Consider the following 14,611-nt stretch of genomic DNA (forward strand, 5'->3'; position numbering starts at 1 on the left):
CTGGAGAACTACAAAGACACAAGAATCAAGTTCACACCCCGTGTCCAGGCTGCACTAATAAGGCTCCTTCTGTAATAGTCACCAGTCTGCTTGGAGCCTTAGACAGTATGGACAGTCAGCGAGATGGGTGTTGCTTGAGGCCGTTTCAGAACAGAGTAGGGTAAAAGTGCTGTTCTAATCTGATATCAGCGTGGCCTTGATCTGCTTTAACAATTCTTGTCTTCACCTAGCTTCTTCCCAGCTACTAATCTGCAAACATATTTGCAGTATTTACATCTTCAGTGCTTTTAAATGCTAGCTTTCTCTTCATATACATCATTCCAGAAATGCATACCTCTAGGGCCTGTACCAAAAGTTCAACTCATCACAAAATTCTCTCTTTTCTGAAAAACCTACAAGCTGAATGCAATGTCACCCACTGGAGCAGCTCCACACTGACTTGCACAGATTAAATAAATAACCAGATCTTCTACTGTTGCCCAAAGCATCAAGGGCATTATGCTGTAACTACTCAAAATCTGTTTGGTAGTAAAGCAGGTGTTGAGTATCGTTAATTCTATTCTGTCCAGTCTTCATTGTTTGTCTAATGAAGGGTTGTTTTACCTGTGTGAGAAATGCTTTCATGAGTTTTCTATATGCAAATAAATTGTGCTTTCTTATAAATAAACTTGAAAACAAGGAGTGGAATGCCAGTATTTGACAATAAACTCCTGTATTTTTTGCTGTCCGTTACGACTATTTTTCACCATCTCATCACAGTGACCAGTCTCTGTGAAGACTTTTTGTCACTGCAAGACCTTCTGTCACACTTTGTATGAAGGATGCCATATAAATAAAGCGCATTGTGTTTAAAAAGGACTTGAAAACAGATTTGTCTCTAGGAAGTTAAATCCTACCTGGACCAGCTCCATCACAGCTAATCAGAACTTTCTCCAAGTCTCCCAGCGAGACAGCCTTTATGCAGAAAATATCCATCTGTGGAACCAGACAAGGAAAATTATAAAGGTTTTGAACACAGTTATTGCTTTGACTATAACAGTAATGAATAGTTTATCTTTTCTCTCTCTTTTTTCTTTTCCGAAATAGACATAGATGTCTTATATTTGTCCTGGATCTTTTAAAGCTTTCTAAGGTGAATAACATGTTAAAATTACTCCACAGAGACAGAATTCATTTCCTCTGACATGACACAATGATTAGTTGCAAAGTATTATTTCATCATCTCTATATTTTCTAGTCCTATCTGCTTCACCAAGACTGGAAAACATACTTGCAAATAAGGAATTAGAACTTGATTCTAAAGTTCACAGTGAACAAAAATTTTATTGGCACCATTTTATCTATATGTGAAATATCAATAATGAAGAGTACTCAAATTCTACTATCCAATGTTCTCAGTAAATGATTGATCCAGCAGATAAAAATTATTTATATGATTTAATTCTGTAATTTTGAATAAAGAAAATATGTCAGAAAATGGTAAACTGCAAGGATAAAACTTGTAAATAAAAAGGCATTTACACTTACTGAACAGTTTGCTAGCCATAATTTGCTCTTATTGATCAGAAGTAGCATTGTTTTTACTTCACCTGTCCACGTTGAAATTTTACATTATTATTCTTAGATCTATGGAGCTTCCTTTTGCCAGCATCTCCTCTTGTCCCAATGAGGTTGATATAAACGTTAGAATCTGTTTCAGCACCAAGTTTGGTACCCGTGTATACATGGACCTCATACACCAACACTAGGAGAAGAAAAAGCTTGAGGTTATCCTTGTAGCTTGCACATGATTCAAAAGCTTTCTCATCAAAATTTTGCCAGAAGACTATACTGACTTTCAAGTTTGGAAGTAGCAACAGCTATCCATGCATTTGTCACTTAAAGGTTCAAACCTTGTAATTTTCTGCACAAAAATATGAAGAGCAAGCTTGAAAACATGCATTATGCTGAGTATAGCTGTGCATTGCTCAGCAAAGTAGCCTATCAAGCATGTGTTCCCTAGTGCTACACTTTCCTCTGTCACTCCCTGTTTCATGATTTCAAGACCTAATTTGCAAAGTCTTTCTTGGCAAGTTATCTGGAGAACACCTAACTGTGCCTAAGTCATGATCTCAAACAATAGCTATATTTCACTGCTACCAACGCATTCCCATCTCCAGATTTGTGCAAAACAGAATTTTCCAGGTGGTTAACATTCATTTCATCTTAAAAGAAGAGCAACCATTCATCCTAGTGGGTTTAGATTTTCATCTCACAAAGGTGGTCAAGAAGATGAATGGGCTCCCTCTTCTATAACAAGTGGACACTCAACTTGCTTTTGAAAGTTTCAACATTTATCACTAGTGGATGTGAACACTTTTTTAAAAACAGCTCTCAGCTGAAATATTTCTACTATTTTTTAATGCCTCTCCTTCTAGTCTAGACCAAAGTCTTACACACAAAAAATATACAATTATCTTCAAAGAATTTGGAAATATAATTCAGAGTTACTTTATTAACATACTTGGCACCACACGAATATTATCTTTAGAATTATCCAGATATGCAAACTTCTTTAAAAAAAATATTTGTAGTAATCACTTACTATTATATTTCATTCCAATTTTTCTTATTGTGACTTTTAAAAAAAATTTTCATGTTTACATCTTAATGGCAATTTTTCCATGGAGTGTTTCTATTCTAATCACAGCTGGCTATTTCTGCTGCTATGTAGTAGATCACAGAGAAGATTATTGTTTCACTAATGGGTAATTATAATAGTTCTTGGGAGTGAAGAAAAGTAGTAGCAGCCCTACCAAACAGAATTAAACATGACTTTTCAGAAGGAAATAAGATGAAAACAAAAATATTACAATAAAATGCTTGACAGTGGACAATATTCTACAAAAACTAATTAAAATATTATTACTCTTAAACAACCAAACAGCTAGCAGAATCTGACATTTCCATAAATTTTTAATTCACTGGACCCCAAGGCAGCTTGTAAACTCAAACATCATGTCATCCACCATCACTGAGGAACAGCTATTTCTGATTCCCAGTGGAGAAACTTAACAAGTATTAAAATAATACTGAAAATACCTAAGGGGAAAAAGTAGCCCCACATACATTAAAACATAGGAAGGAAATGCTGAAGAATAGACTGCATGCTTACCAAATTAGGATATCTCTTTTAATCTGTTTAAAACTATCCTAAACTGACTAAGACAGTGTCTCCAACTATTTATCACTATTACAACTGTGACTCAAAATAGGAGTGGTGTCCCTTGATCAGTTTTATTATTTTCTGTAACTCCATTGCGCCTCTCACATCCATACATTAATGTACCAACACAGCCCATGACATATAATTGATGTCAATAACACATACACCCCCTTCAAAAAAACGGTTTCAAGGTTTTTAACATAAAATAATGTTTAAAAAAATTGTAGATATGAATGACAAGTAACAAAGAAAAATGGACATGATAATTAACATAATTGAGCTATATATCCAAGTAACATTTTATATCATAAGTCTTAGTATAGAATCAGAATCACTTAGGTTGGAAAAGATCATCAAGTCCAACTGTTAAGCCAGGACTGCCAAGTCCACCACTAAGCTGTGCCACTAAGCATCACATCTACACATTTTTTGAATACTTCCAGGGTGGTGATTCCACCACCTCCCTAGGCAGCCTGTTCCAATGCTTGACCACCCTTTCAGTGAAGAATTTTTTCCTAATAGCCAATATAATCTAATAATCATAACTATGTGCAGATAAGCAACAGAAGAACATAAGCCAAACAGCAAACTGGCCAAAGGACAGAGGATAAGGGTTGACAGCAAACTATAAAAGAAAACGTGCAACAAAGCAAAGAGCCACACTGATCATGAAGTGGCAAAATCTTTCAGAGTGTGGAAGGAAAGAGGTCACATTTCCAAAAGAAAACCTGATGATTACATTAATCTCGGCCAGCTGTTTGAATAATAGGGCTGGACTACCCATGGAGCAAGACATTGCAGATTAGTAAAAGCAGGGACATGTCAACATGAAATCTCCTCCATGCTTTTACATTCTTACTCACATTGTGTTTTGAAAAAGCAAAACGACTGTGGGAGTTAAGGAAAGGGCATAGATTATTTATGTTATGAGTGTTTATATACAAAGATTAGTATCTGTATTACTTACACCTACAAGTAATTCCCATGATCAAAACTGCAAAATTTAAGTAACTATAAGCACAATTTTAAAGCATATTCAAGACATTTTTAAAGCCCTTCAACAATAAATTATTATAAGAAAACACTGAGTTTTTTTCATTTCTGGAAGGAGACCAAATCAAATGGGTTAAGTACAGAATACACCAGAACAGAATAAGAGATAATTATAACACAACACAAAGATATTAACAGTTAAATAAATTACAGTTCCTTCTGTAGCACTGTGCATCTCTGTGGTAACCAGAGAGATGATAATGATCTAATCAAATACAGCTTTCTATTGCTACAAGCCTAAATAAATCAGTCAGAAGTAGAAAACATGTACATGTCAAAATGTAAAGAACTCAAAAATATTTTCATTAGGTCCTTGTGTCTATACATCTCTCACCATCTCAAAAACATTAGGTCTGGCATTTATTTAGGCTACGCAATCTGCATTTATAAAGGAACCTTCTTAATAAAAAGACCAATTTGTGCTTTAAATTTTTGCAAAATTTGTTAGCAATACAGGCTGATGTATCAGGATAATAATGGAATGTTCGTTTCCTTTAATCTGAGTATATGTCACAATGCAGTTTATAGGAAACATACAAATAATTAAGGAACTAAACTATTCTCCAAAACACGTGTGCATGCCTACTTAAAATATGCCACTATGGAGAAATGCTTGGACATGCATATAAACATTTACTAAACAGACTTTTTATATACAAGTGGAAACCTAGGCACAGGGCAGCTTGAGCAGATGCAATTTTTTCAAAATTTTATAACAGTTCCCCCAGGCTGCAGAACAGCTACAAAAGGTGCTGGTGTTAATGGCTCCTGAGCTACAGATTGCTTAAATAAAAGAACAAAAAGCATGATGCCACCCTTTAACATATAAGACAAGGTGCACCAGTAGTTTGATGAGCACAGGGGACAGATACAACCAAATCTGGAGAACAAACCCACCAGTCAAATGTACTGCTGCGACATCAAGACTCACCATGTGTAAAATTTGCCTGTTTGTAGCTTTCTGTATATTGCTCACGAAATAGTTTTTTTGTGTATAGAGTAAAATAATAAGCCCTAGAAAATATGATCAGCCTCTGTGACTCTGGTTTACTTTCCTCTGAGGAACTGACCTACTCTATGGCCCCCACTGCTGCCACAGCTGAAATGGAGACCTGCTTCACAGCAGTAAGAAAAAGCCATCCCAAAATTCTGAGAATTAGAACTCTGCCACCCAATTCTCTATTCTGTAGCAGTAATTTCATTTTGCTACATGCTGATTTATTGAAGCTACACCAGCTGAAAACTGGGGTGACAAAGCAAAGAGGTAGGCTTATAGGTAAAAAAAAGGAAAGAAAAAGTTGAAAGCTATATCATAAAACCATCCACTTAACAGAAGTCAGGAAACGCTGTTTCAGCATGATGAGGGACCTCAGATTCACATGTAGGTATATGTCTAATGTGGGGCAAACCAAAATAATAGAAGAAATATCTTGAAAAACAGTGTAACTTTGATAAAGGGTATAAAAGGATTAATTAATACAGAATAGCAGGAAAAAAGATCTCAGCTAGCACTCACTAAAAAAGAAAATTGCTTTTCAGAAAACAAGTGATTGAAATCTTCAAATTTTAGATAAGCTCTCTAATCAAACAGAAGACTCTGTGACATGGACGCATGGATGAAACAGTTGAAAAAAGAGAGGTAAAATATTTTCAGGCAGAGGTGAGGAGCTTCTAAAAGGCTCCATGAAAGACAAACATAAAAGCAGTATACAATGTTAAAAAGATGGCATATCAAAATATATCAAAAATGCTATAGGAGTTACTGAGCAGTCAAGTGTAAAAGCAGGAAATTTATACATAAAATTGCTACTACTGCTATGTCTTGAGATGTTATCATGAAGCTTCAGGTGTTTTTTTAAGTCTCTACTCCAGCTTCTGGTATCTATTGATAACACGAGAACATGAACTAACTGCAATAAAGGGGAGAGAGTAAGGACTTTTTTTTCTCTGGTTATGAAGAAAAGGTAAGCTAAGGGCATCCTAAGGGCAATATAACACAGATTAGAGAACCCTTTTTCCCAGACTCCTGGGCACCTGAATCAGGGTTTCCAAGATGGAACATTGGTGTATTCCTGATCATTCACCAATGATAAGAGTTAGTTTAGCCTCGATCTACAAGCACAGTATATACTTCTCATTTCCTTCTGAAGAAGTGATGTACAGAATTCAGTGACTTATGACATTTCCCTTTGGAAAATAAAAACAGTAAGCAAGCCTAGCAGGTTGCTTTGCATTAGAGACTAAGTTAATATTTTGATATGTTTTGGGAGAAGAAGAAAATAATCCTGATAGAATTAAGGAATAATTTACTGATGAGAGTAAGAAAAATGAAAGTTTTCACTGCAGAAATATTGGTCTTTTTCTGCTGACTTATTATAAACCACTGTCCCATTGTCAGTTCTTTTCAAAGCAATTCTACTATAAGTACAGTCATTATTTTATAATTCTAGTTAAGAGCAGATGAATTCAAGATAAATACACATCACTTATTACTCAAAGTACATTAGATAAGCTTCCTCCGCATTACACGTGTCTGAGCTTAAAGATACTGGTGTGCCTACAACAGCATATGAGTTTGAATCAAGAAACTGAATCCCCTGGTTGGCCTTATTTCTATCTGTTTTGCAGCATGGAGTGGTTTTAGAGTGAAAAATGAGATCCATTTTGGATGAAGCCAAACCAGAGCATACGTTCCAGGAACACAAGGATGATGATCTTACCACAAATTGGCAGTCAGTCCATGGGAACAGACTAGAACAAGCCCAGAGTAACTTCCCCCTAAATGCACATAATGAGGATGTTGGACCCTTCGCTCATTGGATTTTTACCACCAACCACTTCACTGTGCAAATCCACTCCCATCAGGCTGCTAGTGTAAACAGACAAATTGGCCAAAGAACATAAAACCTAGAGAGATGGTAAATGATACACAATATTAAAACTGTCAGATTCAGTCCTCCTTTAACAATGGTGATCCAAGACAGTGAAACAGTATTACACAGTACTGCTGCAGGTTCTACCATTTTTCCAGATATACCTACTTGAATAAAGTGGTCATTTTGGCTCAATTTGTTAAACAGCGAGATTGAAACTCTGTCATGTGATTTTACCACTTGGTATTTACTACCCAGTTTGCACGAATAGTATTTGGTATTTTATCGTGACAAAAGGGTAAAGATCCAGATTGGTGCAGTGTTAAGGCTAAAAGGGAACAATTTCTTAATGGCTGATACTTGTTAAAAGGGACTGTCTTCCTCAGATATTATTTGAGAAGACATAAATACAAAACATTATCTTCAGGTGAAGATTTCAATGAGAATCACAGTTCTCAGGCTTTCTAATCTCCACTACTGCTATTTGAAGCAATATTCTAAAAAGATAAATATGGGGATATTCTTCATAACACATAAGAAAATTATCAGCTTTGAAAAAACACACTTACTAATCAATTTTACAATTGGAAAGAGAAGCTTTACTATTTACCTATTTGCCTCCTGCGTGATTAAACAGGGATACAAATTTTGTAGAGATAATGCTTGAGTCATTACTACACATTCTAACACTTTTGTATTTGCCTGCACATTTCTCCAAGTAGAAAAGAAATCTAAATCTTTTGAGCTGGAATATTTTCTGCCTCAGTCTCAGTATTTGTCTTTTATTTCAAATCAGTACAGTTATTCCTTCGATTAAGTGAACAAGAACAGGGCAGATTTCCCCATTTTTATTCACATTTGAAGTTTATGTTCGCATAAGAAGAACAGTAAGAAAATGCAATACTTCTTGTGTCATGCACCCCTTTAGATCAAAACTTCAGCCACATCTGAAGTTAATCCATGTTAAGATGTGGGGTAAAGGTCTTCTGCATGCTCACAAAGAGGCACAGACAGCTATGGGCAGGGCGAGTCCAACTAACACCCTGCTCTGGCTTCTCCCAAGCCACCTGCCCTTGTGCCCCTGTGTTTGTGGAGATGGGCTGGTGGCTCCTGTGATGGGCTTGGGAGAAGCCAAGGACTCAGAGGAAAGGACACTCTCTCCCAGCCCCTACATGGCCATCTCAGGAGAGTCCCAGTCCCAGTGTCCAGGCATGAAACCCATCATGATGAGTCTATTCTGGAGTATCTATTGGACTGCTGGGGTTTGCTGCCTAGGGGTGTGGAACACAATATGGGACAGAGGGGAAGAGCATTTTGGGATTGCACAGGACTTACTATGGGATGTTTAGGGGAGGAACCAAAGGCAGAAAAAGAGATGGATCTAGGTGATTTCTGGAGGAACAAGTGTGGGAAAATAGAGGGATCAGGAGATCAAAAGAGCTGGGCACAACAGTTTGCTAGTTAGTATGGCTGGCTGTGTCCTGCACCTGATCAGTGCAGTCCATCCCATCTTATTAATTTGATTTCTAACTCTTTTTCTGGGTGAAGGACTCTCTGTTCTCTGTGTGCATACACTTGTGTGGGTATGGGGTCTGAGTACCAGCAACTGGACTGGGACCCAGTTGGGGTCCTGCATGAAGGCATCTGGAGAGACTAGAGGGAGTGAAACACCGCGAGTGAGTGGAGTGGTACAAGGGTTGAGAGGCTCATGTCTCTAAGTGCCAGACCATACGAACAGCTGACTGTTGGAGGGACCACAGGAATCCTGGCCAGCTGCCAGAGACAACATGGGATATGGGTGTCTCTAGGGGTGAGACCTGCTGAGGTGTATGTGTGTCTCTAAGGACAAGACACCTCTGTGCATGCATGCCTGTGTGCATGTGTGTGTCAGACAGTCTGTACCAGCAGTTGGAGTGGGGCTGCAGCCTTGAGGGCTCGTATGTCCAGAAGCCAGCAACTGGGGAGACTGGGATCCAGAGGCAGATAAAGTGTGTGAGCCCAGCAGCTGGCAGCATCCACCTTGTACATATGTGTACACATATATATTCCTATTAGTGGACTCCATCCTGCTCAGCCAGAGAGGTGAGCGGGATGAGGCTGCTGGTGCTGCCTGTGTTTCTGTGTCTGTTCTGTGTGTCTGCGTTACTGTACAGCTGGCCATGTATACCTGTGTATAGATGTGGTATATAGATGTGCTCTCTCTGTGTGTGCGGACTGGGAACACGTATTCAGCCTGGGACCTGGGGACCTGGGGCTGTGCAGCTGCAGCAGCCTCACCTACGCTGAACTGCCAGATATAGTCATAATTCCCCTAACACTCCTGTGTTGTCATGATGTTATAAAGCTACGTCAAAAGCATTCAGGATAAAGCTTCTATCTTATTTTCATTGAATGACACTTAAGATTTACTCAGTTCAGGGAACAATGACTAATTTCCAATACCTATCACTTAGAAAACAGCTGAACAATTATTCTTTGATTTTGTGCATCACAACATAACTAGAGGATGAAACCAAATCAAAATGGCAACAAATAAACAATCCAATACTTGTAAAGTTTGGTTAATTAAAAATATCTGGAACTGCCACGAAAAAAAAGTGAGACTGGGTAGAAGAATCACAGAAAAAAACAGGTTGGAGTATGGAGTAGCCCTCCACAGATCATCCAGTTCAACAGCATCCTCAATTCAGGGACAACTTTGAAGACAGACAGATCAGGTGAAATTTTTTTAATCTCCAGGGTTGGAAAAGCAACAAAAACAGAATAGGATTAAAAGGAGCCACAGACCTAGAAGAATTGGCAATGAGGAAAAATAAGAAAAGAAGAGAAAACAAAGACAGACATACGTTGGAGGCATAAGGAACCCGAGTTATGTATGGAAGCTGAGACTGGTGCAATGGAGAAACTGAGAAAGAACTGGAAGCATCACTTGCAGTAGGAGGCCGGATTAGTGTCAGCTTTTTGAAGCAGCTGAGGGGCAGTCAGAAAAATAAGGGGGGTTACCAAGTTGAGAAATTTGGATGGAAAAGATTGGATTTCCGACAGGAAGGTAAAGAAAACTGAGAGAATCGGGAAATAACTTAGGATTTGAAGAAGAGAAGCTACGAAAAAGAAAGACAAGGAAACAAAAATCAGCTCCAAGGTTTTGGGTCCCCACAGCAGAGTTTGGTTGGAGAAAGGGAGAAAAAAGGTAAAGAAAAAAATATACTTTTTTTCTAAGAGAGAATTTGAGTGAAAAAGTAAGTGTTAAAGAACAGCAATTTAAAAAATTGTTCTTTCTGAGTTTTGTTTATATTTGTTCATTTTGTTTAAAGATTCCAGCACATCACTTTTATAGTTAAGCAAATTTAATACCACTAAAATGTACCAGGTTGAATTGAAAGTACAGGATATAAATTACTGAATCATATCAGATTATCATTGAGTAATAAGTAGTACATCATTTGTTCTGCTGGAGAAAGTGACTTAATATGGTTTGTCCAGTACTTGTAAGCAATTAGCTTTTAAATGGGAAATGCAAATTGGTAGTTTTTCATTTGCTTGTTCTTGAGAGTATAAACAGGAAGTCCTTGGGAGGCCTTGCAGAGTTTATATTGTTCAATTTAAATGTACCTAAAATCAATAATTAATTTGTAAAACTTACAATTTCAGGAAATTTCCAAATGCTTTCTAAAGTAATTTTTCTTACAAACTTGAGACATATATTTTAATAGAGATAATTTTCCTGCAAAAGCAATGAAAGATGCAGTAATATTACAATTAAAAAGTAAGTAAAAGTGCTCTTTTAAGTATATTCCCAGCCGTTGATAGAACGGACTTAATTTTTCACATTCAAGTACACAAATGGAGTGCATCTACCAGAATATTAGTACCTCTTTTTGAATGGGTATTTCAGACTGTGTAATGAAGATTTGAGTTATTGATGTTGAAAAAATTGTTCATGCCATTTAATTGGCTTCTGCATTATTTTTCTGTTGCACCAATATACAATACTTAAATCACTGTAGGATGTGGAATATGTTAATGATTATACAGCCTGGTTCATCCTGATCAGTCCCAGTTTTTGAAATCTCTTATTGAAGTTACTAAACACTCTTCAAAATATTTAAAAAAAAAAAAAAAAAAAAAAAAAAGCAAAGGGGAAATGTGAACTGGCCCATACGTGTTTCTCAGCATCTTCTGGCCTCTGTAATAGAGATCAGTAGTCCCCTTTGGCCTTAAAACCCATCAAAAACATTCACACACCACCAGTCTTGATGTTTCCTTTCAGAGGTTTATATTCCTTTAGTTGAGGTTTTTCACCTGTTTGATATTTTCTTCTGAAATTATTTGAGTGTCACTAAGTGCATGATGACCCTTTTTTATGCTGAATCATTGATTCCTTGTAATATTCACTCCTTCAATTTGAATACAGTTTGTCTGAATGGTGTCAAACACTGTTGTCTATCAGTTGCACTGTTGTCATTCTATTAATGTAAAGAGAATTCTATTAAAAAAAAAACATTGTGCTAAATTATTATATTGGCTGTTTATTCCTTCATAGAGGCCTTGGACTTTTTAAATAACAGCTTTATATGATGGGCTATTTCCTGCTTCACTTGAAGAGAACAAGTGCATCAGAGCTGTGGTAAACTTTGAAGTACCAAAGTGCCACCCTGCAGCTAACAACTTCTGTGTGAATGGCTGTGGCTTGAGTCTGATGTGTAAAAAGTGTGTGTGATGATTCAGGTCATGGATTTCTAGTAAAGAATATTTTATGCAGCACAAGAAAGGATGATACCAAACTTGCTAAAAGGAACTGGAAGTCATATGACATTACATACCTTAATATGCCTTGATTTCCTGCCTGATGTCTTGCCCTAAAGAACAGTATTTGCCAGTGATTAAGGGGCACTCTGAGAGATCAAGAATTTTGTAGGGGTAAGATGCCCTGGCTACGGCTATCATTTTGATTTTGGGAAGGAAAGGAGTGGGGTAAAATGACCACTTCTCGCCTCTGTGGAACTAGAAAGTATCTGGAAGGTATTGTTTTATGGTTTCACTGGCTTTTGGGCAGTGTGCCCTGGAAGAAACATGAAAAGCTGTCATATACTCACAGGATATGGCTAGTGAACACATGATCTAAAATACTGAATACGTACATGGCAAAAGCTCCTTTGTGGGATTTCTTATTGCCACTTCTCTCCACGTATCACCTTCACCCTTGTCTTCTGCAAGCCAGCACTGTACAGGGAGACAAATCTCTTCATGAGAAAGAGGTACTACTCTTTCAAGCCTGACTTCCTCCAGGTACCAACTGGGATCATTTCCAGTGTTATCGTGGCCAATGCGGATTTTATATAGCTGCCCAAGATCTCTGAGATTAATCTGTAATGACAAAAAAAATCCAGGTTTTAATAACAAATTATAAGACTGTCTTTTAGCAATCCTTCTTATACTGGGCATGCAAGCTACATGTGCAGCTAACACAACCTAGAGTAATGGGGGTTTTGAGAAAATGAAGCCTTAATATACAATGAATCCCAGAGCAATTGAACAAAAGCAAATGGAGTAGTCTGCAAATGTAATTTTATTGATTTCACTACCCTGTTATTTAAAGTGACTAAAGGGCTTAACCAATTCAGTCTGGTTTTAGATGTCTTGACAGAATCCAGTTTGTAGTGTTATAATGTAAATGTCTATTTCTAGACAAATACTTTAACTAGCAGAATTACCTTCAGCCATTGCTGCATGAAATGATATATTTTGCAGTCCATACATTTACCATCAGCAAAGCCCTATTAACTATTCCTACCACTTATCGGTCTGCTATGGCCCACTTTTCTCATTGTCTTTTATTTTTATGTGCACTGGTGTCAGGGTTAACTGTTTCTGTGAGTGCTGACGCCACACTGCAGCAAATTTAAACAATAAAGCATGACTATGTCACATGGAATACTGCAGTCCTGAAATAAGAGACACTTTGTTTTGGGCTGCAGAAGTTTTTTGAGCAAAGCTGATGGCAGGAACTTAAGCACAAAAGCAGAGTTAACTACTTTCATTTTCAGTGAATTGTTTGAAAGCTCAGGTATTGGGAAAAAAATTACAGATGAAAAAAATAACAAAAAGTAGTTGTTTCTTTTACCATTATACCAATTTTGTACTGTTTAGCATCAAAACAAAACTCAAACAGACAAAAAACAGATTGACAAATAACTAACACCAACATTGCGCCAGTAGCCTGAATCACCAAAACGGGTGAACTGAGAAGTGTGTTTGAAGGTCCATTGCATCTGTTCTGGAAGATAATATTGATAAGCCTGCCCCACAGTGAGAGTTTCCTCTTCGATGTTTTTTGCTGAGGAAGACTAAAAGGTAATGCTCCTCTTCTCTGTGGAGCTGGGAAATATCAGAGACACTAGAGACATACCCTTTTCACTCTTCTGTTGAAATGTTTTCCCATGCATTGACACAGGCTAGTGTAACATTGACATTTCTTGGTCATGAGGAACATCACAGAAGAGAGTCTTAGCAGCCCTAATTGATCATCATTTTCTTGCATCCCTGAGGCAAGTCTGGCGCAACTCAGTCTGATAACATGACATCATGACACATACACTAGTGGTGTAAAGTCTGGATAGAGTCACACTTACGTCCAAAGTAGTAGGTTTTCCTGTATTAAAACAGTCTGTTAAAGTAAGAAGTGCTAACTGAAGGCATGATTATAACATTAATGCAGTAAAACCATGTACATCAAAAATATGCTGCTAATACTCACGGCAGAATTACAGCAGCAGACAAAAAGCTCTGAAACTAACCACAAACGTAGCCAGGACATAGGCTGAGTTGCCATAATAACCATCTACAGCTTGTAGATGTAAATATACAAACCATAACATAATAACAGCTACAAAGCAGAGACCTGTGCAGTGAGCAAGTGACCACTAAGGTTCTCTTGCAAATAAATGTTACAATATATTAGAACTGTCACCCGTTATTGTGAATTGAATAAAGTATAGTATTGGTGAATAAAGGTAGTGCTCTCCTGAGATCTAGGCACTGGCTGCTATTTGGTGCAGAAGTGTTAAAGGGCAATTTAGTAAATAAAGCACTGAAACCTTGTGACATCATGGCCATGATTAAAATCTGGCATAAACCCTCTTGCAAGAGTGTCACTGGCATCTTTGATTACAGTATTCATTACTACGTCTCTCGGCCAGTACCAGGAAACTGTCAAAGAGCCTCTTTTGTTTTCTGAAGCATCTATCAGTCATTTGGCTGTGAGGCAAACTGAAATATTATAGATAAAAAGAATTCTGCATATCTACAGTGGGTATCATATGAGTTGGCTGACAATTGAAGTTGTAACTTTCTTAATTATATTAATTTTATTTATCATACTATGCTAAAGTGACTTTCTTAATTATATTAATTTTATTTTTCATACTATGCTAAAGTGCATTTTTCTCAGAAAGAAGTCTAAGATGGAAGATGTGTTTCC

At 37.3% G+C, this 14,611-nt stretch overlaps 1 protein-coding gene across 1 annotated transcript in view; it reads right to left on the reverse strand.

The window, feature by feature from the left end:
• LOC101915968 (lipoxygenase homology domain-containing protein 1) overlaps positions 1 to 14,611 on the reverse strand; it is a 144,647-nt gene that overhangs the window by 90,722 nt on the left and 39,314 nt on the right. The window contains exons 11-13 of the mRNA XM_055800878.1: positions 12,273 to 12,498; positions 1,590 to 1,744; positions 897 to 975 (exon numbers count right to left, since the gene is read on the reverse strand). Of these exons, the coding sequence (XP_055656853.1) occupies positions 897 to 975; positions 1,590 to 1,744; positions 12,273 to 12,498 (460 nt within the window). The remainder of the gene's footprint in view (positions 1 to 896; positions 976 to 1,589; positions 1,745 to 12,272; positions 12,499 to 14,611) is intronic.

The sequence above is a fragment of the Falco peregrinus genome, chromosome 3 (genome assembly GCF_023634155.1).
Source record: "Falco peregrinus isolate bFalPer1 chromosome 3, bFalPer1.pri, whole genome shotgun sequence".
Lineage (NCBI taxonomy): Eukaryota > Metazoa > Chordata > Aves > Falconiformes > Falconidae > Falco > Falco peregrinus.